General features: G+C 40.9%; 2 protein-coding genes and 1 pseudogene across 2 annotated transcripts; all 3 read left to right on the top strand.

Annotated features, from left to right (window-relative positions):
- Nucleotides 1-1,712, top strand: LOC117447571 (beta-1,3-galactosyl-O-glycosyl-glycoprotein beta-1,6-N-acetylglucosaminyltransferase 3-like). The gene has a single exon (XM_034084318.2). It carries the CDS (start codon nt 36-38, stop codon nt 1,302-1,304), a length of 1,269 nt encoding a protein of 422 aa, XP_033940209.1. The 5' UTR covers nt 1-35; the 3' UTR covers nt 1,305-1,712.
- A 7,737-nt stretch (nt 1,713-9,449) lies between these two features.
- LOC117448484 (beta-1,3-galactosyl-O-glycosyl-glycoprotein beta-1,6-N-acetylglucosaminyltransferase 3-like) lies at nt 9,450-10,713 on the top strand. Its single transcript, XM_071203408.1, is given in 4 exon segments — nt 9,450-9,982; nt 9,985-10,089; nt 10,091-10,130; nt 10,133-10,713. Coding segments are annotated over 4 exon segments (882 nt in total). The 5' UTR covers nt 9,450-9,826.
- An 8,193-nt stretch (nt 10,714-18,906) lies between these two features.
- Nucleotides 18,907-20,616, top strand: LOC117448301 (beta-1,3-galactosyl-O-glycosyl-glycoprotein beta-1,6-N-acetylglucosaminyltransferase 3-like; annotated as a pseudogene).
- Nucleotides 20,617-23,451: the final 2,835 nt, after the last annotated feature.

The following is a 23,451-nucleotide window of genomic DNA, read 5'->3' as shown; positions in this document are numbered from 1 at the left end:
AAGATCACCGATGCTGAAGTGACTACAGCCAAGGAATGGCAAGGTTTTTCATTCACCTGACTTTGAGGACCCTCTCTCTCATCCTCATAGGTACTTTGCTTTCATTTTTCCTTTGGCAAACTGACTCCAACAAGCAGTCGTTGCCTGATCTCAGAATACCACAGCAGTTTTTTACTGACCTGCTTGGCTGCTCGGCTATTATCAGTGGAGACATTACCGGCAAGAAAAAACAATTAGAAGTGCTTATGGGATCCAGGAAAAGACAGAAAGTACTAACTGAGGACTTCTACCTTAACGTGACAAAGGACTGTCCAGCTTACCTTAAGAGAGGTTTCATTACATCACCCATCAGTGAAGAAGAAAATGATTTCCCCATTGCCTACTCAATGGTTATTCATGAAAAGATTGAGATGTTTGAGCGTCTTCTAAGAGCTATTTACACTCCTCAGAATATCTACTGTGTGCATGTGGATCAGAAATCCTCTGAAGACTTTCTGAAGGGAGTGAAGGCAATTGTTTCCTGCCTTCCTAATGTGTTTCTAGCCAGTAGGTTAGAACGTGTGGATTATGCCTCATGGTCCCGAGTGCAGGCGGATTTGAACTGCATGAAAGATCTGCTGAACTCACACGTCCAGTGGAGGTACCTGCTAAACACCTGCGGGGCCGACTTTCCCATCAAAACCAACAGGGAAATGGTTCAGGCTCTAAAAGCCCTAAACGGGAAAAACAGCATGGAGACAGAGGCCACCAATGACTACAAGAAAGCTCGCTGGCAGTATCATCACAATGTTAATGGCACTGTCGTAAGGACTGATGTGAAGAAAAGTCCCCCACCTATTAGCAGCCCTATGTTCATGGGAAATGCTTACTTTGTGGTCACGAGAGCCTTTGTGAAGCATGTGATGCAGGACAGAGAGGCTCAGAAGCTATTGGAGTGGGAGAGGGACACTTACAGCCCCGATGAGAACCTGTGGGCGACCCTGCAGAGGATGCCCTCCGTTCCAGGATCGATCCCTGCCAACATCAAGTATGATGAGTCAGACATGCAAGCCATCGCTCGCGCGGTGAAGTGGGGCTATCATGCAGGCAGTATAAAAGATGGAGCCCCGTACGATCATTGCACCGGTGCTTACAGAAGAGCAGTGTGTGTGTACGGCGCTGGAGACCTCGCCTGGCTCCTTCAACAACATCACCTCTTTGCAAATAAGTTTGATCCTGAGGTTGATGACATCGCCATTAGGTGTCTGGAGTCAGTTCTGCGGTTTAAGATGTTAGGACATGACATGGTAACAGATCACTTCTAACAATTTGTAAGGCTTAATCAGCTAAAATGTATAATATGTTAACAGAAATATTTAATACAGATCATTACGTTATACGTTTATTTTTATATTGCCATTATTTAACTGAAATGTCTTGATTCATTCTCTATTAATTATCTTCAAGATACTATCTGTCTTGTCATGTTTTTTATGAATGTGGCTGTTATTATCAGTATATAGAAATGATGATAAACTCCAACTTCAATGAAATCGATATTTGTGGTGCCATCTAGTGGAGTCTAAGTGGATGAGATAAAGAAGGTAAAAACAGTACAGTAGTATCTAAAGCAAACCAATTGAATTGATTGAAGTAATGTGAATATAATTAGTTTTCAAACATATTTTGGTGATTTTTTTTTTACCTCAAATGCTGTAATTTACCTACCTATCTTGTATATATATATATATATATATATATATATATATATAAAAAAAATACAAAACAATGATGAAATCCATGACTTTACTTGGAGGAAATGTTACATTAAGACCTACATCTTTGCTTCAGATCATTGCTCTCACAAATGTTCTCCCTACACAACTCAAAGGGCACATTCTGAGTGAAGGGAAAAAAATAAAACTTCATTTTCCCCCAGGCAGGATTTTGATAGAGAACGTCAGCAGTGAAAAGTGAAAAAGGTGCTGTCAACACGTGTTCAATGAAATGCCACTCAACGGGTCAGAGACCTAAAATGCAGTTTAAAATCAGAGCAACCATAAAAATATATTAATTTCTCTCCTTTGTCACCTTTTGAATATAAATATATATTTAAATGTAATAAAGCAGAACATGCATCAATCATTTGTAACAGAGTGCCAAACATTCTCCGTCGTTTTCCTCCTCCACATCGTGCGGGCTAGCAGGGTCATTCTGGAACAGCAGCCGCTGCGATCTCCACTTTGCCGTGCGCGTCCTGGTCGATTCTGCAGGGAAATTCAACAGTGATCAGACACCTGTGCTACTGGGATGACAGGTCATATAACAAGACATTACATTACAAGATAACCGATATGTAAAATAAAAACAGGCGGCCTTGCAACAGAAACGTTTTTATATTATGGCATACTGAAATGTGATCATTGCCTCTACACCATTACCAAAGGGACCTTTTAGTATGAGAGAATATTTCATTTACTAGTTACTAGTTACTAGACTTACCATCTGCATACAGATACAGTAAATGCCTTACACCCTTACTTTGATAAGCCACAACATAACTGCAATTCAATAACCCCCTTATCTGTGCTTATCAGTATAGAGTGGAAACAAGTCTGTGTGCATGAGGGTAAGGTTTGCAGTATTACTAAACATCGGCAAGGAGTGGGTATGCAGTGAGTCATGCAGAGAGCTGTGAGAGTGGTGTAGTGGAACATTTTATTATTATCATCCTTATTATTATCCTTATTATATCTTTCATATGTTTAAACTAAATGCTTCTTATTTCCTCTTGTTGTGCTTTTACCATTATTATTCTATTATATTCTCTTATGAGTTTCCCAGTCTCTGCAAGGCCACAGCTGTTTCAGCAGACTGGGAGACTCATACACAGTCAGACACATCACGAACTTCCCTGCTCTGAGAACCGTTATGCTATCTACTCAAGGCCACTGGGTGTCTCATAACAATCTCCCCGTGTGAACAGGGGAGTTATAATATTCCCACTCTTTCCTTATATAATCTCTGCTTTTTCATTGTCCTGCGCACTCTCGCGCAGACTATTTTATACTCTGTGCGACTTGTGACATATTTATATTATTGTATCGTGTATTTGAAGCTTCAAATAAATAACCAAAAGACAGCTTTGCTTGATTCACCATTTATTTGTATTGTTCATTTGACTTGTACTCTCCAGCTGTGTTTGGGCCCTAGATTTCCATAACAGTGGACAAGCCCAGTGTTCAGTGAGATAGTTATCGAGTGCATCCGTGTGAGGATATGGTTACAGTGCAAACCACAACACCACAGTAACAAAGACTTCCCTGTAGGTCCACCCCACCAGTCGTACAAATATGAACAAACTTACCCAAGATCAAATTCTAAACCTGGTTTTTAAAAAGACACATGCAAAGTAAGATCTACTTGAGGCCCCAACTTTAATATCAGAAAGCAGCAATGCAATTATTTAGCATGTGCTGGACATAAATCAATAATTCAGTGTCTGTACCTTGTACCAGTACCTTTGGTATGCAATAGGCTACTAAGGGTACATGATGTTTTAACAACTGATCGCTGATATTAAATTGAGGCAAGAATAGAGAACATATAAACAAGAATGGATTTTGAAATGTACTTTACAGGATTGGCTCAGAAATTAGATTAAGTTGGTTAAATAATGACCAAGCCACCTATTTCTGGAAACCAATCAAGCTTCTCAGTTTGCTATTGAGTGAACATCCTTAATCCACTGAGGGGAAAATGTGGGACATTTAGAGAGGACAGCAAATCATCCAACTACAAACATTCGGGACAGAACAAAGTGTATTGTTGCATTTTTGAAAGCCAACGGATCATTTCGTTGTTAGTTTGTGAATTGCAAAACAACAAAGTGCTGAGACTGACCCTGGTTGTAAGTGTATATAACTTTTACGGCTTTTCCTATTTTTTCTTCGTCAAACCTTAAGAGGGGGCAGGGAAATGGAGTTAAGGAAAAAAGAATAACAGCCAACAGCAACCAGACATCCACAAAGAGCAAACACATTTGGTAAAGAGATGAATTTGCATTGAAGCTTTTACAAAAGCCACATGGAAACTAGGCCGCATCAGGTAAAGTAGAAAATACAGCATGAGCTCAATAATGATGCAGAACAGCAAAGGTCAACCAGAGGAAAATACAAATTCCTTGATAGCTGTTTATGGGACAAAACAAATCTACATTTTCTAGTAATGTTGATACTTGTTGAAGGTTAAATAAACTCATGAGTGCATAAGGCTATACTGTTCTCTGTTTAAATCTTAGTAGCTTGCATTTGGATCTCTTCTAGTGAGTCAGCCTTAAAACCCCCGACATCTTGTCTATACTGGCCATACAGGAAAAGCTAAATGTTACTGTGGCACCACCTACAGATGAAATCCCAACCACAGTCTGCAGAATCAGCCAGATAATAGGGGGAAAAAGCAAGGGACATGACGTCTTTTACATTTTTACCTACACAGATTACATCTGTAAAAGGTAAATACATGTCAGATTCAACCTGATCTCACCAGAATGCGTGACTCCACCACGACTCCTTAACACCGCATTGCGTGGTGGAGTCACGAACTTTGTTACATTTACGTGTCGGCACCACGCAAACAACCCCAATGTAAAGTGAATGAGGCTCTTTTGTCGTGGTGCACACACGCATTTCTACAACGTCCTGCAGTGAGCTTTTATTCTATAAAACGCTTTTAAAATCTACTTTATAGCTTGTAGTAACTCGCGGGAGGCTTCTTTTATTTTATTTGTATTCATAATAATTTTAATTTTTCGTCAGAATGTATTATGGTGCATTATTTACGATTTTTTGTTCTCAAAAAACAGTGCATTGTGTGTAATACAACTGTGATTTTTATTAAATTAGTTCGTTTTTAAGGAAGGCCAGAGCTTCAGCTGTGTCCAATAGATTGTTCCCTAGTTAACGTTTTTTAAAAGAACATTATATTCCTATTTGATCATGTCCCCTTTATTGTATTACGGAGAGCAATGTGAGCGTCCATTCCCATTGGATAACGGAGGATTTTACACCCGGAAGTAAGTATTCCCCTTACTGTCGATTGATTTTACAGTGCTATCTGCACTACTCATCAACTAAAAAACACCAGATTATCCTTGTTGATTACACAACATTGATTGGTTTAAATTGTGTACAATGCTTTTGTAATTTTCCCCTTCGATTCGGAGAAACAAATATGTGTTCAGTTTAGGATGGCCGAAGATATTGCTAGGGCTGTAACTTGTTTCTCCAGTTGCCTTAAACAGTGTTTGATCTTTGATACATTTGAAATGAGGCTTCTGCTATTAAAATGTAATATTGATATTGATCCATCCATTATTCCATTTCTTTTGAGTTGATCTTCTGTGTAGTATTCACATTGGTTATGGATGTTATTGTAGAAATTATTTTCAGGGTCAATATCCTTTTCAATGTCTTGTGATCTATGTTCCGTGTATTTGAAACATTTCAAGTCCAGTTTTTCATATTCAGCAGGTGAGTGATTTGTGTCCAAGCTCATGGGTGTTCTTAGTGTGTTCATTTCAGTGTGTAGCTTTTCAGGTAGGCCTACCTTATGTTGATTTTGATGATTCATTCCTCAAACTGATCCAGCTCGGTGATTTCCCGGATAATGAGCACTTTCGCCATCTCTGCTGTTGATCCATTTAGTTTGATAACAATTTTACAATTTGTCGACCATGTTGCTTGAATCTTGTTTTGTTTCCTAAGAATACGTGCTCTCCTTGCGATGTCCGCGTTCTTCTTCGTAAGGTGTTCGTTAATGTAAACATTGGTCCCTTTTAGTTTCCTTCCTTGTCTGAGGAGTGCATATTTCTTTTTCCTGTTGATGAACCGGATTATTATTGCTGGTGTGGCTGATGTGTTCTTGCTCCGCAGGGCATGACAGGCCTCAATATCTCCGCCGTCAACAGATATGCCCTTGCTATCCAAAAAGCAAAGCACCTGTTGCTCCAGCGACTCACGGTCCACCTCCGGAGCGTCGGCTCCCCCTCTCCCGGCGGTGGTGTCCTCTGAGGCCGCTGCCGCCCTGGCATAGCTTCGGTGTTTGGTCTTCAGGCCGCTGATAATCAGATCGTTCATCCTGGTGTATTGTTCGAGGTCGGCCACTCGATTCTCCAGAAAAGTGATCTTGTTGTCCTTTTCAATGTTTTGTAGTTTCAGAGATTGTATTTCTCCCATTAGCTCCATGATTTTATTTTGCTGCGCCACGACTGTTTTGATTTCGGCTGACAAGAAGTCGAGAGATTTCTTAATCTCCTCCACCTCGTCAGGGAGGTTTGCACTTTTCTTGGGTGCCATTTGTCCTGCGAGACTCAATCAATGTCCCTGAGCAAGGCACCGTTTGTCAGGAAGGCAGAAAGTGCATTATACAAATATAATAATAGCAGACATTTTTTAACAATGACCACAATATCATTATTTTAATAAACCAAATATGAACAATTGAGGAAAATGAGGAAGAACTGATGATTAAAATGTTGTAATACAAGTAGTAATGTCGTTAGTGCATACATTACTATTGCAACAAATGTGTTAATTTACTTCATTATTAGTCCATTTTTTTTGGACGAATGCTCCGGGCCAGTGGTTACAATGGTGGGGCCAATGATAATACAAGTCCACATTATTTACCCTTAATGTCTACCGCTAGTAAATTGTCTACCCCCCCAGTCCCCCCGACAATTTACTAGCGGTATTTACTTGCGGTACCGCGGTGGGCCGGCGGTACCGAAGTGGGCCGGTCGAGAGTCCCCGGGCTGATTTGTAGTCCCAGTCCGCCCCTGCGTGTGAGCCATGTGACAGCTCGTGCAGGCATTGCACCGGCCTCAGACCTGACCAGTGTTTGACTTGTCACCGGGGTTTTGCTCTTCATGCTGTGGAGAGGCGCTGCAACCCGCTGCTGTCAGGCTGGAGTCAACGACACTGATTGCTGTGTTTGTGATGGCCGCTCAGGTAGAGACCCTGTCTTTCAGAAGCACATGTCACGGTCGAGTGAAGGAAGCAGGACCCAATGCAGATAACTTTTGAGAAACCCTTTATTTTAAGGATAATGCAGAGATACGGAACACTCACCGGTGAACGCCGTCACCAACAAACAATGACCCAACACTGAACACAGAAAGAGACAAGACTAAATACAAGAAGGGGTAATCATGACAACGAGAAACAGCCGGGCAGGGGAGGTGAACACAATCGGGTAATCAGGGAGGGAAACAGACAGAAAGCAGACAGGCAGGAAACGGGGGTGAACACTTAACACAATAATGGCGCGTTTCCACTGCAGCGGGTAGCTCGCTTTAAGCGTGCCGAGCCGTGCGGGGCCCGTTTTTGGTTGCGTTTCCACTTGGCCTAGTTTTGGCCCGGGGCTACTTTTTCACCTTTTTTTCTGGCCCGACTAAATCGTGGTTCTAGGGCCAGGAACAACCAGGCTGAGTCGGGCTGAGTATGCTAAACTAGAGAGAGGATCGCTGGCAAGGGGGCTACAACTACAACAAGATGAACATATTTGACCGTGATTTAATTATAATACACGTTTCAAAATGATTGCCGAAGTAACAACATACTGATACCGGTTAGTAAAAACCATGAATTAATGCTTTGACAAGTCTGCAGACAGACGGCAGGCGAACAACCCTTTTAAAATGCGTGTTTTCTAAATGTAGCTTGGCTAAGCTAACGTTGTATATGCTCCGACCGTCCACACTCACAGCAACGGCCTATACAGACATAAATAAAGCAGCGACTGTATTCACCATGACACAGGCAGTCTGTGGTTTGTACTTGTTTAACTTTTGTCTAGTTTCTGAACAGATATGAAGAGCTGTGAGCTCTGAGTGCTAAGAGCTAACGGCTGTGTTGTTTTTTGGGGCGCTCATTGAAGATGACGTCACGGCTCCGCCTACACTGTGTTACTATAGTTACTGCCCCAGTTCCTAAACTGTAATGGAAACGCAGCATTAAAGTGAGCCGGGCATAATAAGGCCTAACCAAACCGAGCGAGGCCGAGCGAGGGCTGCAGTGGAAACGCGCCATTAGACAGGAAACCCAAAGACAAGAAAAACACCAACACAGACAAAACTACAAAAGTGACCTAACATGTGAATTGTGACACAACATAGGACTGTTTAGGTGCAACCACCAATTATGTGCAAACTATGTGCAATATGAGCAATATATATATATATATATATATATATATATGCAATATGCCGTTAAAAACTGTGCAATATATACCTGGCTTCTAAATCCTCAGAACTGTTACAGGGTGTGTATTTTTGTAAAACGTGTAACTTTTTATTATAATTTTTATTTTTTTATCTTTAGTACTTTTACAATGTAAATGTCCCCTCTGTGGGACTAATAAAGGTATTCTGATTCATCTCTTAAAGGCTTTTTTTTGTTTTAGGTCTGTGTGTGGAGGCGCCGCAACCCAAGTCAGGGGACGATCAGGTAACAGACCTGAATGTATCGTCTGCAGCTCTGAAGCACACCTCAGCTGGCGTACCCATCGCTCTCCTGCTGGCTCTTGGGTTGGCTCTGGCTGTGCTCGCCTTGGTCAAAGCCCATGCCAGGAAGAAGCTCTGCTGGGGCCAGAGCTACGAGAGACTGAACGGCAGCGCCAACATGCCTCACGGGGTCCCTGAGCCGGACAGCGGGGACGAGGTGGATGTGGTGTACACCAGCAGAGGCGGATCGGTGTATCGACGATACAGCTTCATCCATGAGCAGGACGCAGATGCACCCCATCATGTGGATGAGAGCACTTGTCTAAATCAAATGTAGATACTTTGAAAACAGAGATGAAGATATCTGAGGAATGTATTGTGGATAATCACAAAGTTATGACTGACGGGAAAAATGTAAATGGTGCAGTAATGTTAAGGAGAGTAGTGGTATTTTTCTTTGGGATTGTTCTTTTTTTCAGTGCTGTTGAGTGTTATTCTGCTCTACAAAGTGCCTGTACCTGTAATGCACATTCTTAGAAGCATTTGTGAGTAAACAGTAAAAAAAACACATATGTGTTGTATGACTTTCTTTTTGTTACTTATTTATATATTCGTTCAACAGTGAAATTATTGTGTATAATAATTGAAATGACCATGATCTCTGTAAATAGACATTTAAATGAAATAAAATATTTTCTACTTGATGTCCTATAGTGCAACATTGTGATGGCTGTGTGCTGATATTATCGTATCATAAATAATATAGACGCTCCAATATTATGTATATACTTGTTCAAACAAGTCCCTTCTGTTCACAGGAAAGTCCATATCCTATTAATGGTTACAATATAGTTTGTTCAACAAATGCCTAACACACCTTCGTTTGACACACCTACTGAGAGGGCTGATTCAGTTTTCATTAGATATACCTGTCAAACTTTAGCTTGCAGTGGAAAACAAAGATCACCGATGCTGAAGTGACTACAGCCAAGGAATGGCAAGGTTTTTCATTCACCTGACTTTGAGGACCCTCTCTCTCATCCTCATAGGTACTTTGCTTTCATTTTTCCTTTGGCAAACTGACTCCAACAAGCAGTCGTTGCCTGATCTCAGAATACCACAGCAGTTTTTTACTGACCTGCTTGGCTGCTCGGCTATTATCAGTGGAGACATTACCGGCAAGAAAAAACAATTAGAAGTGCTTATGGGATCCAGGAAAAGACAGAAAGTACTAACTGAGGACTTCTACCTTAACGTGACAAAGGACTGTCCAGCTACCTTAAGAGAGGTTTCATTACATCACCCATCAGTGAAGAAGAAAATGATTTCCCCATTGCCTACTCAATGGTTATTCATGAAAAGATTGAGATGTTTGAGCGTCTTCTAAGAGCTATTTACACTCCTCAGAATATCTACTGTGTGCATGTGGATCAGAAATCCTCTGAAGACTTTCTGAAGGGAGGTGAAGGCAATTGTTTCCCTGCCCTTCCTAATGTGTTCTTCTAGCCAGTAGGTTAGAACGTGTGGATTATGCCTCATGGTCCCGAGTGCAGGCGGATTTGAACTGCATGAAAGATCTGCTGAACTCACACGTCCAGTGGAGGTACCCTGCTAAACACCTGCGGGGCCGACTTTCCCATCAAAACCAACAGGAAATGGTTCAGGCTCTAAAAGCCCTAAACGGGAAAAACAGCATGGAGACAGAGGCCACCAATGACTACAAGAAAGCTCGCTGGCAGTATCATCACAATGTTAATGGCACTGTCGTAAGGACTGATGTGAAGAAAAGTCCCCCACCTATTAGCAGCCCTATGTTCATGGGAAATGCTTACTTTGTGGTCACGAGAGCCTTTGTGAAGCATGTGATGCAGGACAGAGAGGCTCAGAAGCTATTGGAGTGGGAGAGGGACACTTACAGCCCCGATGAGAACCTGTGGGCGACCCTGCAGAGGATGCCCTCCGTTCCAGGATCGATCCCTGCCAACATCAAGTATGATGAGTCAGACATGCAAGCCATCGCTCGCGCGGTGAAGTGGGGCTATCATGCAGGCAGTATAAAAGATGGAGCCCCGTACGATCATTGCACCGGTGCTTACAGAAGAGCAGTGTGTGTGTACGGCGCTGGAGACCTCGCCTGGCTCCTTCAACAACATCACCTCTTTGCAAATAAGTTGATCCTGAGGTTGATGACATCGGCCATTAGGGGTCTGGAGTCAGTTTCTGCGGTTTAAGATGTTAGGACATGACATGGGTAACAGATCACTTCTAACAATTTGTAAGGCTTAATCAGCTAAAATGTATAATATGTTAACAGAAATATTTAATACAGATCATTACGTTATACGTTTATTTTATATTGCCATTATTTAACTGAAATGTCTTGATTCATTCTCTATTAATTATCTTCAAGATACTATCTGTCTTGTCATGTTTTTATGAATGTGGCTGTTATTATCAGTATATAGAAATGGAGATAAACTTCCAACTTCAATGAATCGATATTTGTGGTGCCATCTAGTGGAGTCTAAGTGGATGAGATAAAGAAGGTAAAAACAGTACAGTAGTATCTAAAGCAAACCAATTGAATTGATTGAAGTAATGTGAATATAATTAGTTTTCAAACATATTTTGGTGATTTTTTTTTTACCTCAAATGCTGTAATTTACCTACCTATCTTGTATATATATATATATATATATATATATATATATAAAAAAAATACAAAACAATGATGAAATCCATGACTTTACTTGGAGGAAATGTTACATTAAGACCTACATCTTTGCTTCAGATCATTGCTCTCACAAATGTTCTCCCTACACAACTCAAAGGGCACATTCTGAGTGAAGGGAAAAAAATAAAACTTCATTTTCCCCCAGGCAGGATTTTGATAGAGAACGTCAGCAGTGAAAAGTGAAAAAGGTGCTGTCAACACGTGTTCAATGAAATGCCACTCAACGGGTCAGAGACCTAAAATGCAGTTTAAAATCAGAGCAACCATAAAAATATATTAATTTCTCTCCTTTGTCACCTTTTGAATATAAATATATATTTAAATGTAATAAAGCAGAACATGCATCAATCATTTGTAACAGAGTGCCAAACATTCTCCGTCGTTTTCCTCCTCCACATCGTGCGGGCTAGCAGGGTCATTCTGGAACAGCAGCCGCTGCGATCTCCACTTTGCCGTGCGCGTCCTGGTCGATTCTGCAGGGAAATTCAACAGTGATCAGACACCTGTGCTACTGGGATGACAGGTCATATAACAAGACATTACATTACAAGATAACCGATATGTAAAATAAAAACAGGCGGCCTTGCAACAGAAACGTTTTTATATTATGGCATACTGAAATGTGATCATTGCCTCTACACCATTACCAAAGGGACCTTTTAGTATGAGAGAATATTTCATTTACTAGTTACTAGTTACTAGACTTACCATCTGCATACAGATACAGTAAATGCCTTACACCCTTACTTTGATAAGCCACAACATAACTGCAATTCAATAACCCCCTTATCTGTGCTTATCAGTATAGAGTGGAAACAAGTCTGTGTGCATGAGGGTAAGGTTTGCAGTATTACTAAACATCGGCAAGGAGTGGGTATGCAGTGAGTCATGCAGAGAGCTGTGAGAGTGGTGTAGTGGAACATTTTATTATTATCATCCTTATTATTATCCTTATTATATCTTTCATATGTTTAAACTAAATGCTTCTTATTTCCTCTTGTTGTGCTTTTACCATTATTATTCTATTATATTCTCTTATGAGTTTCCCAGTCTCTGCAAGGCCACAGCTGTTTCAGCAGACTGGGAGACTCATACACAGTCAGACACATCACGAACTTCCCTGCTCTGAGAACCGTTATGCTATCTACTCAAGGCCACTGGGTGTCTCATAACAATCTCCCCGTGTGAACAGGGGAGTTATAATATTCCCACTCTTTCCTTATATAATCTCTGCTTTTTCATTGTCCTGCGCACTCTCGCGCAGACTATTTTATACTCTGTGCGACTTGTGACATATTTATATTATTGTATCGTGTATTTGAAGCTTCAAATAAATAACCAAAAGACAGCTTTGCTTGATTCACCATTTATTTGTATTGTTCATTTGACTTGTACTCTCCAGCTGTGTTTGGGCCCTAGATTTCCATAACAGTGGACAAGCCCAGTGTTCAGTGAGATAGTTATCGAGTGCATCCGTGTGAGGATATGGTTACAGTGCAAACCACAACACCACAGTAACAAAGACTTCCCTGTAGGTCCACCCCACCAGTCGTACAAATATGAACAAACTTACCCAAGATCAAATTCTAAACCTGGTTTTTAAAAAGACACATGCAAAGTAAGATCTACTTGAGGCCCCAACTTTAATATCAGAAAGCAGCAATGCAATTATTTAGCATGTGCTGGACATAAATCAATAATTCAGTGTCTGTACCTTGTACCAGTACCTTTGGTATGCAATAGGCTACTAAGGGTACATGATGTTTTAACAACTGATCGCTGATATTAAATTGAGGCAAGAATAGAGAACATATAAACAAGAATGGATTTTGAAATGTACTTTACAGGATTGGCTCAGAAATTAGATTAAGTTGGTTAAATAATGACCAAGCCACCTATTTCTGGAAACCAATCAAGCTTCTCAGTTTGCTATTGAGTGAACATCCTTAATCCACTGAGGGGAAAATGTGGGACATTTAGAGAGGACAGCAAATCATCCAACTACAAACATTCGGGACAGAACAAAGTGTATTGTTGCATTTTTTGAAAGCCAACGGATCATTTTCGTTGTTAGTTTGTGAATTGCAAAACAACAAAGTGCTGAGACTGACCCCTGGTTGTAAGTGTATATAACTTTTACGGCTTTTCCTAGTTTTTCCTATTTTTTTCTTCGTCAAACCTTAAGAGGGGGCAGGGAATGGAGTTAAGGAAAAAGAATAACAGCCAACAGCAACCAGACATCCACAAAGAGCAAACACATTTGGTAAAGAGATGAATTTGCATTGAAGCTTTTACAAAGCAACATGCGAAACTAGGCCGCATCAGGTAAAGTAGAAAATACAGCATGAGCTCAATAATGATGCAGAACAGCAAAGGTCAACCGAGGGAAAATACAAATTCCTTGATAGCTGTTTATGGGACAAACAAATATCTACATTTTCTAGTAATGTTGATACTTGTTGAAGGTTAAATAAACTCATAGAGTGCATAAGGCTATACTGTTCTCTGTTTAAAATCTAGTAGCTTGCATTTGGATCTCTTCTAGTGAGTCAGCCTTAAAACCCCCGACATCTTGTCTATACTGGCCATACAGGAAAAGCTAATGTTACTTGTGCACACCTACAGATGAAATCCAACCACAGTCTGCAGAATCAGCCAGATAATAGGGGGGAAAAAAGCAAGGGACATGACGTCTTTTTACATTTTACCTACACAGATTACATCTGTAAAAGGTAAATACATGTCAGATTCAACCTGATCTCACCAGAATGCGTGACTCCACCACGACTCCTTAACACCGCATTGCGTGGTGGAGTCACGAACTTTGTTACATTTACGTGTCGGCCACCACGCAAACAACCCCAATGTAAAGTGAATGAGGCTCTTTTGTCGTGGTGCACACACGCATTTCTACAACGTCCTGCAGTGAGCTTTTATTCTATAAAACGCTTTTAAAATCTACTTTATATGCTTGTAGTAACTCGCGGGAGGCTTCTTTTATTTTATTTGTATTCATAATAATTTTAATTTTTCGTCAGAATGTATTATGGTGCATTATTTACGATTTTTTGTTCTCAAAAAACAGTGCATTGTGTGTAATACAACTGTGATTTTTATTAAATTAGTTCGTTTTTTAAGGAAGGCCAGAGCTTCAGCTGTGTCCAATAGATTGTTCCCTAGTTAAACGTTTTTTAAAAGAACATTATATTCCTATTTGATCATGTCCCCTTTATTGTATTACGGAGAGCAATGTGAGCGTCCATTCCCATTGGATAACGGAGGATTTTACACCCGGAAGTAAGTATTCCCCTTACTGTCGATTGATTTTACAGTGCTATCTGCACTACTCATCGACTAAAAAACACCAGATTATCCTTGTTGATTACACAACATTGATTGGTTTAAATTGTGTACAATGCTTTTGTAATTTTCCCCCTTCGATTCGGAAGAAAACAAATATGTGTTCAGTTTAGGATGGCCGAAGATATTGCTAGGGCTGTAACTTGTTTCTCCAGTTGCCTTAAACAGTGTTTGATCTTTGATACATTGAAATGAGGCTTCTGCTATTAAAATGTAATATTGATATTGATCCATCCATTATTCCATTTCTTTTGAGTTGATCTTCTGTGTAGTATTCACATTGGTTATGGATGTTATTGTAGAAATTATTTTCAGGGTCAATATCCTTTTCAATGTCTTGTGATCTATGTTCCGTGTATTTGAAACATTTCAAGTCCAGTTTTTCATATTCAGCAGGTGAGTGATTTGTGTCCAAGCTCATGGGTGTTCTTAGTGTGTTCATTTCAGTGTGTAGCTTTTCAGGTAGGCCTACCTTATGTTGATTTTGATGATTCATTCCTCAAACTGATCCAGCTCGGTGATTTCCCGGATAATGAGCACTTTCGCCATCTCTGCTGTTGATCCATTTAGTTTGATAACAATTTTACAATTTGTCGACCATGTTGCTTGAATCTTGTTTTGTTTCCTAAGAATACGTGCTCTCCTTGCGATGTCCGCGTTCTTCTTCGTAAGGTGTTCGTTAATGTAAACATTGGTCCCTTTTAGTTTCCTTCCTTGTCTGAGGAGTGCATATTTCTTTTTCCTGTTGATGAACCGGATTATTATTGCTGGTGTGGCTGATGTGTTCTTGCTCCGCAGGGCATGACAGGCCTCAATATCTCCGCCGTCAACAGATATGCCCTTGCTATCCAAAAAGCAAAGCACCTGTTGCTCCAGCGACTCACGGTCCACCTCCGGAGCGTCGGCTCCCCCTCTCCCGGCGGTGGTGTCCTCTGAGGCCGCTGCCGCCCTGGCATAGCTTCGGTGTTTGGTCTTCAGGCCGCTGATAATCAGATCGTTCATCCTGGTGTATTGTTCGAGGTCGGCCACTCGATTCTCCAGAAAAGTGATCTTGTTGTCCTTTTCAATGTTTTGTAGTTTCAGAGATTGTATTTCTCCCATTAGCTCCATGATTTATTTTGCTGCGCCACGACTGTTTTGATTTCGGCTGACAAGAAGTCGAGAGATTTCTTAATCTCCTCCAACCTCGTCAGGGAGGTTTGCACTTTTCTTGGGTGCCATTTGTCCTGCGAGACTCAATCAATGTCCCTGAGCAAGGCACCGTTTGTCAGGAAGGCAGAAAGTGCATTATACAAATAATAATAATAGCAGACATTTTTTAACAATGACCACAATATCATTATTTTAATAAACCAAATATGAACAATTGAGGAAAATGAGGAAGAACTGATGATTAAAATGTTGTAATACAAGTAGTAATGTCGTTAGTGCATACATTACTATTGCAACAAATGTGTTAATTTACTTCATTATTAGTCCATTTTTTTTTGGACGAATGCTCCGGGCCAGTGGTTACAATGGTGGGGCCAATGATAATACAAGTCCACATTATTTACCCTTAATGTCTACCGCTAGTAAATTGTCTACCCCCCCAGTCCCCCCGACAATTTACTAGCGGTATTTACTTGCGGTACCGCGGTGGGGGCCGGCGGTACCGAAGTGGGCCGGTCGAGAGTCCCGGGCTGATTTGTAGTCCCAGTCCGCCCCTGCGTGTGAGCCATGTGACAGCTCGTGCAGGCATTGCACCGGCCTCAGACCTGACCAGTGTTTGACTTGTCACCGGGGTTTTGCTCTTCATGCTGTGGAGAGGCGCTGCAACCCGCTGCTGTCAGGCTGGAGTCAACGACACTGATTGCTGTGTTTGTGATGGCCGCTCAGGTAGAGACCCTGTCTTTCAGAAGCAACATGTCACGGTCGAGTGAAGGAAGCAGGACCCAAATGCAGATAACTTTGAGAAACCCTTTATTTTAAGGATAAATGCAGATACGGAACACTCACCGGTGAACGCCGTCACCAACAAACAATGACCCAACACTGAACACAGAAAGAGACAAGACTAAATACAAGAAGGGGTAATCATGACAACGAGAAACAGCCGGGCAGGGGAGGTGAACACAATCGGGTAATCAGGGAGGGAAACAGACAGAAAGCAGACAGGCAGGAAACGGGGGTGAACCTTAACACAATAATGGCGCGTTTCCCACTGCAGCGGGTAGCTGCGCTTTAAGCGTGCCGAGCCGTGCGGGGCCCGTTTTTGGTTGCGTTTCCACTTGGCCTAGTTTTGGCCCGGGGCTACTTTTTCACACCTTTTTTCTGGCCCGACTAAATCGTGGTTCTAGGGCCAGGAACAACCAGGCTGAGTCGGGCTGAGTATGCTAAACTAGAGAGAGGATCGCTGGCAAGGGGGCTACAACTACAACAAGATGAACATATTTGACCGTGATTTAATTATAATACACGTTTCAAAATGATGCCGAAGTAACAACATACTGATACCGGTTAGTAAAACCATGAATTAATGCTTTGACAAGTCTGCAGACAGACGGCAGGCGAACAACCCTTTTAAAATGCGTGTTTTCTAAATGTAGCTTGGCTAAGCTAACGTTGTATATGCTCCGACCGTCCACACTCACAGCAACGGCCTATACAGACATAAATAAAGCAGCGACTGTATTCACCATGACACAGGCAGTCTGTGGTTTGTACTTGTTTAACTTTTGTCTAGTTTCTGAACAGATATGAAGAGCTGTGAGCTCTGAGTGCTAAGAGCTAACGGCTGTGTTGTTTTTTGGGGGCGCTCATTGAAGATGACGTCACGGCTCCGCCTACACTGTGTTACTATAGTTACTGCCCCAGTTCCTAAACTGTAATGGAAACGCAGCATTAAAGTGAGCCGGGCATAATAAGGCCTAACCAAACCGAGCGAGGCCGAGCGAGGGCTGCAGTGGAAACGCGCCATTAGACAGGAAACCCAAAGACAAGAAAAACACCAACACAGACAAAACTACAAAAGTGACCTAACATGTGAATTGTGACACAACATAGGACTGTTTAGGTGCAACCACCAATTATGTGCAAACTATGTGCAATATGAGCAATATATATATATATATATATATATATATATATGCAATATGCCGTTAAAAACTGTGCAATATATACCTGGCTTCTAAATCCTCAGAACTGTTACAGGGTGTGTATTTTTGTAAAACGTGTAACTTTTTTATTATAATTTTTATTTTTTTATCTTTAGTACTTTTACAATGTAAATGTCCCCTCTGTGGGACTAATAAAGGTATTCTGATTCATCTCTTAAAGGCTTTTTTTTTGTTTTAGGTCTGTGTGTGGAGGCGCCGCAACCCAAGTCAGGGGACGATCAGGTAACAGACCTGAATGTATCGTCTGCAGCTCTGAAGCACACCTCAGCTGGCGTACCCATCGCTCTCCTGCTGGCTCTTGGGTTGGCTCTGGCTGTGCTCGCCTTGGTCAAAGCCCATGCCAGGAAGAAGCTCTGCTGGGGCCAGAGCTACGAGAGACTGAACGGCAGCGCCAACATGCCTCACGGGGTCCCTGAGCCGGACAGCGGGGACGAGGTGGATGTGGTGTACACCAGCAGAGGCGGATCGGTGTATCGACGATACAGCTTCATCCATGAGCAGGACGCAGATGCACCCCATCATGTGGATGAGAGCACTTGTCTAAATCAAATGTAGATACTTTGAAAACAGAGATGAAGATATCTGAGGAATGTATTGTGGATAATCACAAAGTTATGACTGACGGGAAAAATGTAAATGGTGGCAGTAATGTTAAGGAGAGTAGTGGTATTTTTCTTTGGGATTGTTCTTTTTTCAGTGCTGTTGAGTGTTATTCTGCTCTACAAAGTGCCTGTACCTGTAATGCACATTCTTAGAAGCATTTGTGAGTAAACAGTAAAAAAAACACATATGTGTTTGTATGACTTTCTTTTTGTTACTTATTTATATATTCGTTCAACAGTGAAATTATTGTGTATAATAATTGAAATGACCATGATCTCTGTAAATAGACATTTAAATGAAATAAAATATTTTCTACTTGATGTCCTTATAGTGCAAACATTGTGATGGCTGTGTGCTGATATTATCGTATCATAAAATAATATAGACGCTCCAATATTATGTATAATACTTGTTCAAACAAGTCCTTCTGTTCACAGGAAAGTCCATATCCTATTAATGGTTACCATATAGTTTGTTCAACAAATGCCTAACACACCTTCGTTTGACACACCTACTGAGAGGGCTGATTCAGTTTTTCATTAGATATACCTGTCAAACTTTAGCTTGCAGTGAAACAAAGATCACCGATGCTGAAGTGACTACAGCCAAGGAATGGCAAGGTTTTTCATTCACCTGACTTTGAGGACCCTCTCTCTCATCCTCATAGGTACTTTGCTTTCATTTTTCCTTTGGCAAACTGACTCCAACAAGCAGTCGTTGCCTGATCTCAGAATACCACAGCAGTTTTTACTGACCTGCTTGGCTGCTCGGCTATTATCAGTGGAGACATTACCGGCAAGAAAAAACAATTAGAAGTGCTTATGGGATCCAGGAAAAGACAGAAAGTACTAACTGAGGACTTCTACCTTAACGTGACAAAGGACTGTCCAGCTTACCTTAAGAGAGGTTTCATTACATCACCCATCAGTGAAGAAGAAAATGATTTCCCCATTGCCTACTCAATGGTTATTCATGAAAAGATTGAGATGTTTGAGCGTCTTCTAAGAGCTATTTACACTCCTCAGAATATCTACTGTGTGCATGTGGATCAGAAATCCTCTGAAGACTTTCTGAAGGGAGTGAAGGCAATTGTTTCCTGCCTTCCTAATGTGTTTCTAGCCAGTAGGTTAGAACGTGTGGATTATGCCTCATGGTCCCGAGTGCAGGCGGATTTGAACTGCATGAAAGATCTGCTGAACTCACACGTCCAGTGGAGGTACCTGCTAAACACCTGCGGGGCCGACTTTCCCATCAAAACCAACAGGGAAATGGTTCAGGCTCTAAAAGCCCTAAACGGGAAAAACAGCATGGAGACAGAGGCCACCAATGACTACAAGAAAGCTCGCTGGCAGTATCATCACAATGTTAATGGCACTGTCGTAAGGACTGATGTGAAGAAAAGTCCCCCACCTATTAGCAGCCCTATGTTCATGGGAAATGCTTACTTTGTGGTCACGAGAGCCTTTGTGAAGCATGTGATGCAGGACAGAGAGGCTCAGAAGCTATTGGAGTGGGAGAGGGACACTTACAGCCCCGATGAGAACCTGTGGGCGACCCTGCAGAGGATGCCCTCCGTTCCAGGATCGATCCCTGCCAACATCAAGTATGATGAGTCAGACATGCAAGCCATCGCTCGCGCGGTGAAGTGGGGCTATCATGCAGGCAGTATAAAAGATGGAGCCCCGTACGATCATTGCACCGGTGCTTACAGAAGAGCAGTGTGTGTGTACGGCGCTGGAGACCTCGCCTGGCTCCTTCAACAACATCACCTCTTTGCAAATAAGTTTGATCCTGAGGTTGATGACATCGCCATTAGGTGTCTGGAGTCAGTTCTGCGGTTTAAGATGTTAGGACATGACATGGTAACAGATCACTTCTAACAATTTGTAAGGCTTAATCAGCTAAAATGTATAATATGTTAACAGAAATATTTAATACAGATCATTACGTTATACGTTTATTTTTATATTGCCATTATTTAACTGAAATGTCTTGATTCATTCTCTATTAATTATCTTCAAGATACTATCTGTCTTGTCATGTTTTTTATGAATGTGGCTGTTATTATCAGTATATAGAAATGATGATAAACTCCAACTTCAATGAAATCGATATTTGTGGTGCCATCTAGTGGAGTCTAAGTGGATGAGATAAAGAAGGTAAAAACAGTACAGTAGTATCTAAAGCAAACCAATTGAATTGATTGAAGTAATGTGAATATAATTAGTTTTCAAACATATTTTGGTGATTTTTTTTTTACCTCAAATGCTGTAATTTACCTACCTATCTTGTATATATATATATATATATATATATATATATATAAAAAAAATACAAAACAATGATGAAATCCATGACTTTACTTGGAGGAAATGTTACATTAAGACCTACATCTTTGCTTCAGATCATTGCTCTCACAAATGTTCTCCCTACACAACTCAAAGGGCACATTCTGAGTGAAGGGAAAAAAATAAAACTTCATTTTCCCCCAGGCAGGATTTTGATAGAGAACGTCAGCAGTGAAAAGTGAAAAAGGTGCTGTCAACACGTGTTCAATGAAATGCCACTCAACGGGTCAGAGACCTAAAATGCAGTTTAAAATCAGAGCAACCATAAAAATATATTAATTTCTCTCCTTTGTCACCTTTTGAATATAAATATATATTTAAATGTAATAAAGCAGAACATGCATCAATCATTTGTAACAGAGTGCCAAACATTCTCCGTCGTTTTCCTCCTCCACATCGTGCGGGCTAGCAGGGTCATTCTGGAACAGCAGCCGCTGCGATCTCCACTTTGCCGTGCGCGTCCTGGTCGATTCTGCAGGGAAATTCAACAGTGATCAGACACCTGTGCTACTGGGATGACAGGTCATATAACAAGACATTACATTACAAGATAACCGATATGTAAAATAAAAACAGGCGGCCTTGCAACAGAAACGTTTTTATATTATGGCATACTGAAATGTGATCATTGCCTCTACACCATTACCAAAGGGACCTTTTAGTATGAGAGAATATTTCATTTACTAGTTACTAGTTACTAGACTTACCATCTGCATACAGATACAGTAAATGCCTTACACCCTTACTTTGATAAGCCACAACATAACTGCAATTCAATAACCCCCTTATCTGTGCTTATCAGTATAGAGTGGAAACAAGTCTGTGTGCATGAGGGTAAGGTTTGCAGTATTACTAAACATCGGCAAGGAGTGGGTATGCAGTGAGTCATGCAGAGAGCTGTGAGAGTGGTGTAGTGGAACATTTTATTATTATCATCCTTATTATTATCCTTATTATATCTTTCATATGTTTAAACTAAATGCTTCTTATTTCCTCTTGTTGTGCTTTTACCATTATTATTCTATTATATTCTCTTATGAGTTTCCCAGTCTCTGCAAGGCCACAGCTGTTTCAGCAGACTGGGAGACTCATACACAGTCAGACACATCACGAACTTCCCTGCTCTGAGAACCGTTATGCTATCTACTCAAGGCCACTGGGTGTCTCATAACAATCTCCCCGTGTGAACAGGGGAGTTATAATATTCCCACTCTTTCCTTATATAATCTCTGCTTTTTCATTGTCCTGCGCACTCTCGCGCAGACTATTTTATACTCTGTGCGACTTGTGACATATTTATATTATTGTATCGTGTATTTGAAGCTTCAAATAAATAACCAAAAGACAGCTTTGCTTGATTCACCATTTATTTGTATTGTTCATTTGACTTGTACTCTCCAGCTGTGTTTGGGCCCTAGATTTCCATAACAGTGGACAAGCCCAGTGTTCAGTGAGATAGTTATCGAGTGCATCCGTGTGAGGATATGGTTACAGTGCAAACCACAACACCACAGTAACAAAGACTTCCCTGTAGGTCCACCCCACCAGTCGTACAAATATGAACAAACTTACCCAAGATCAAATTCTAAACCTGGTTTTTAAAAAGACACATGCAAAGTAAGATCTACTTGAGGCCTCAATTTAATATCAGAAAGCAGCAATGCAATTATTTAGCATGTGCTGGACATAAATCAATAATTCAGTGTCTGTACCTTGTACCAGTACCTTTGGTATGCAATAGGCTACTAAGGGTACATGATGTTTTAACAACTGATCGCTGATATTAAATTGAGGCAAGAATAGAGAACATATAAACAAGAATGGATTTTGAAATGTACTTTACAGGATTGGCTCAGAAATTAGATTAAGTTGGTTAAATAATGACCAAGCCACCTATTTCTGGAAACCAATCAAGCTTCTCAGTTTGCTATTGAGTGAACATCCTTAATCCACTGAGGGGAAAATGTGGGACATTTAGAGAGGACAGCAAATCATCCAACTACAAACATTCGGGACAGAACAAAGTGTATTGTTGCATTTTTGAAAGCCAACGGATCATTTCGTTGTTAGTTTGTGAATTGCAAAACAACAAAGTGCTGAGACTGACCCTGGTTGTAAGTGTATATAACTTTTACGGCTTTTCCTATTTTTTTCTTCGTCAAACCTTAAGAGGGGGCAGGGAAATGGAGTTAAGGAAAAAAGAATAACAGCCAACAGCAACCAGACATCCACAAAGAGCAAACACATTTGGTAAAGAGATGAATTTGCATTGAAGCTTTTACAAAAGCCACATGGAAACTAGGCCGCATCAGGTAAAGTAGAAAATACAGCATGAGCTCAATAATGATGCAGAACAGCAAAGGTCAACCAGAGGAAAATACAAATTCCTTGATAGCTGTTTATGGGACAAAACAAATCTACATTTTCTAGTAATGTTGATACTTGTTGAAGGTTAAATAAACTCATGAGTGCATAAGGCTATACTGTTCTCTGTTTAAATCTTAGTAGCTTGCATTTGGATCTCTTCTAGTGAGTCAGCCTTAAAACCCCCGACATCTTGTCTATACTGGCCATACAGGAAAAGCTAAATGTTACTGTGGCACCACCTACAGATGAAATCCAACCACAGTCTGCAGAATCAGCCAGATAATAGGGGGAAAAAGCAAGGGACATGACGTCTTTTACATTTTTACCTACACAGATTACATCTGTAAAAGGTAAATACATGTCAGATTCAACCTGATCTCACCAGAATGCGTGACTCCA

This window comes from Pseudochaenichthys georgianus, chromosome 6, assembly GCF_902827115.2.
Source record: "Pseudochaenichthys georgianus chromosome 6, fPseGeo1.2, whole genome shotgun sequence".
Lineage (NCBI taxonomy): Eukaryota > Metazoa > Chordata > Actinopteri > Perciformes > Channichthyidae > Pseudochaenichthys > Pseudochaenichthys georgianus.
Note: the sequence above shows the minus strand (reverse complement) of the source record. Positions and strands in the feature narration are given on the sequence as shown.

Excerpts from the sequence above, each read along its gene's own strand:
- LOC117447571 (XM_034084318.2), top strand. The coding sequence starts at position 36 with ATGGCAAGGTTTTTCATTCACCTGACTTTGAGGACCCTCTCTCTCATC.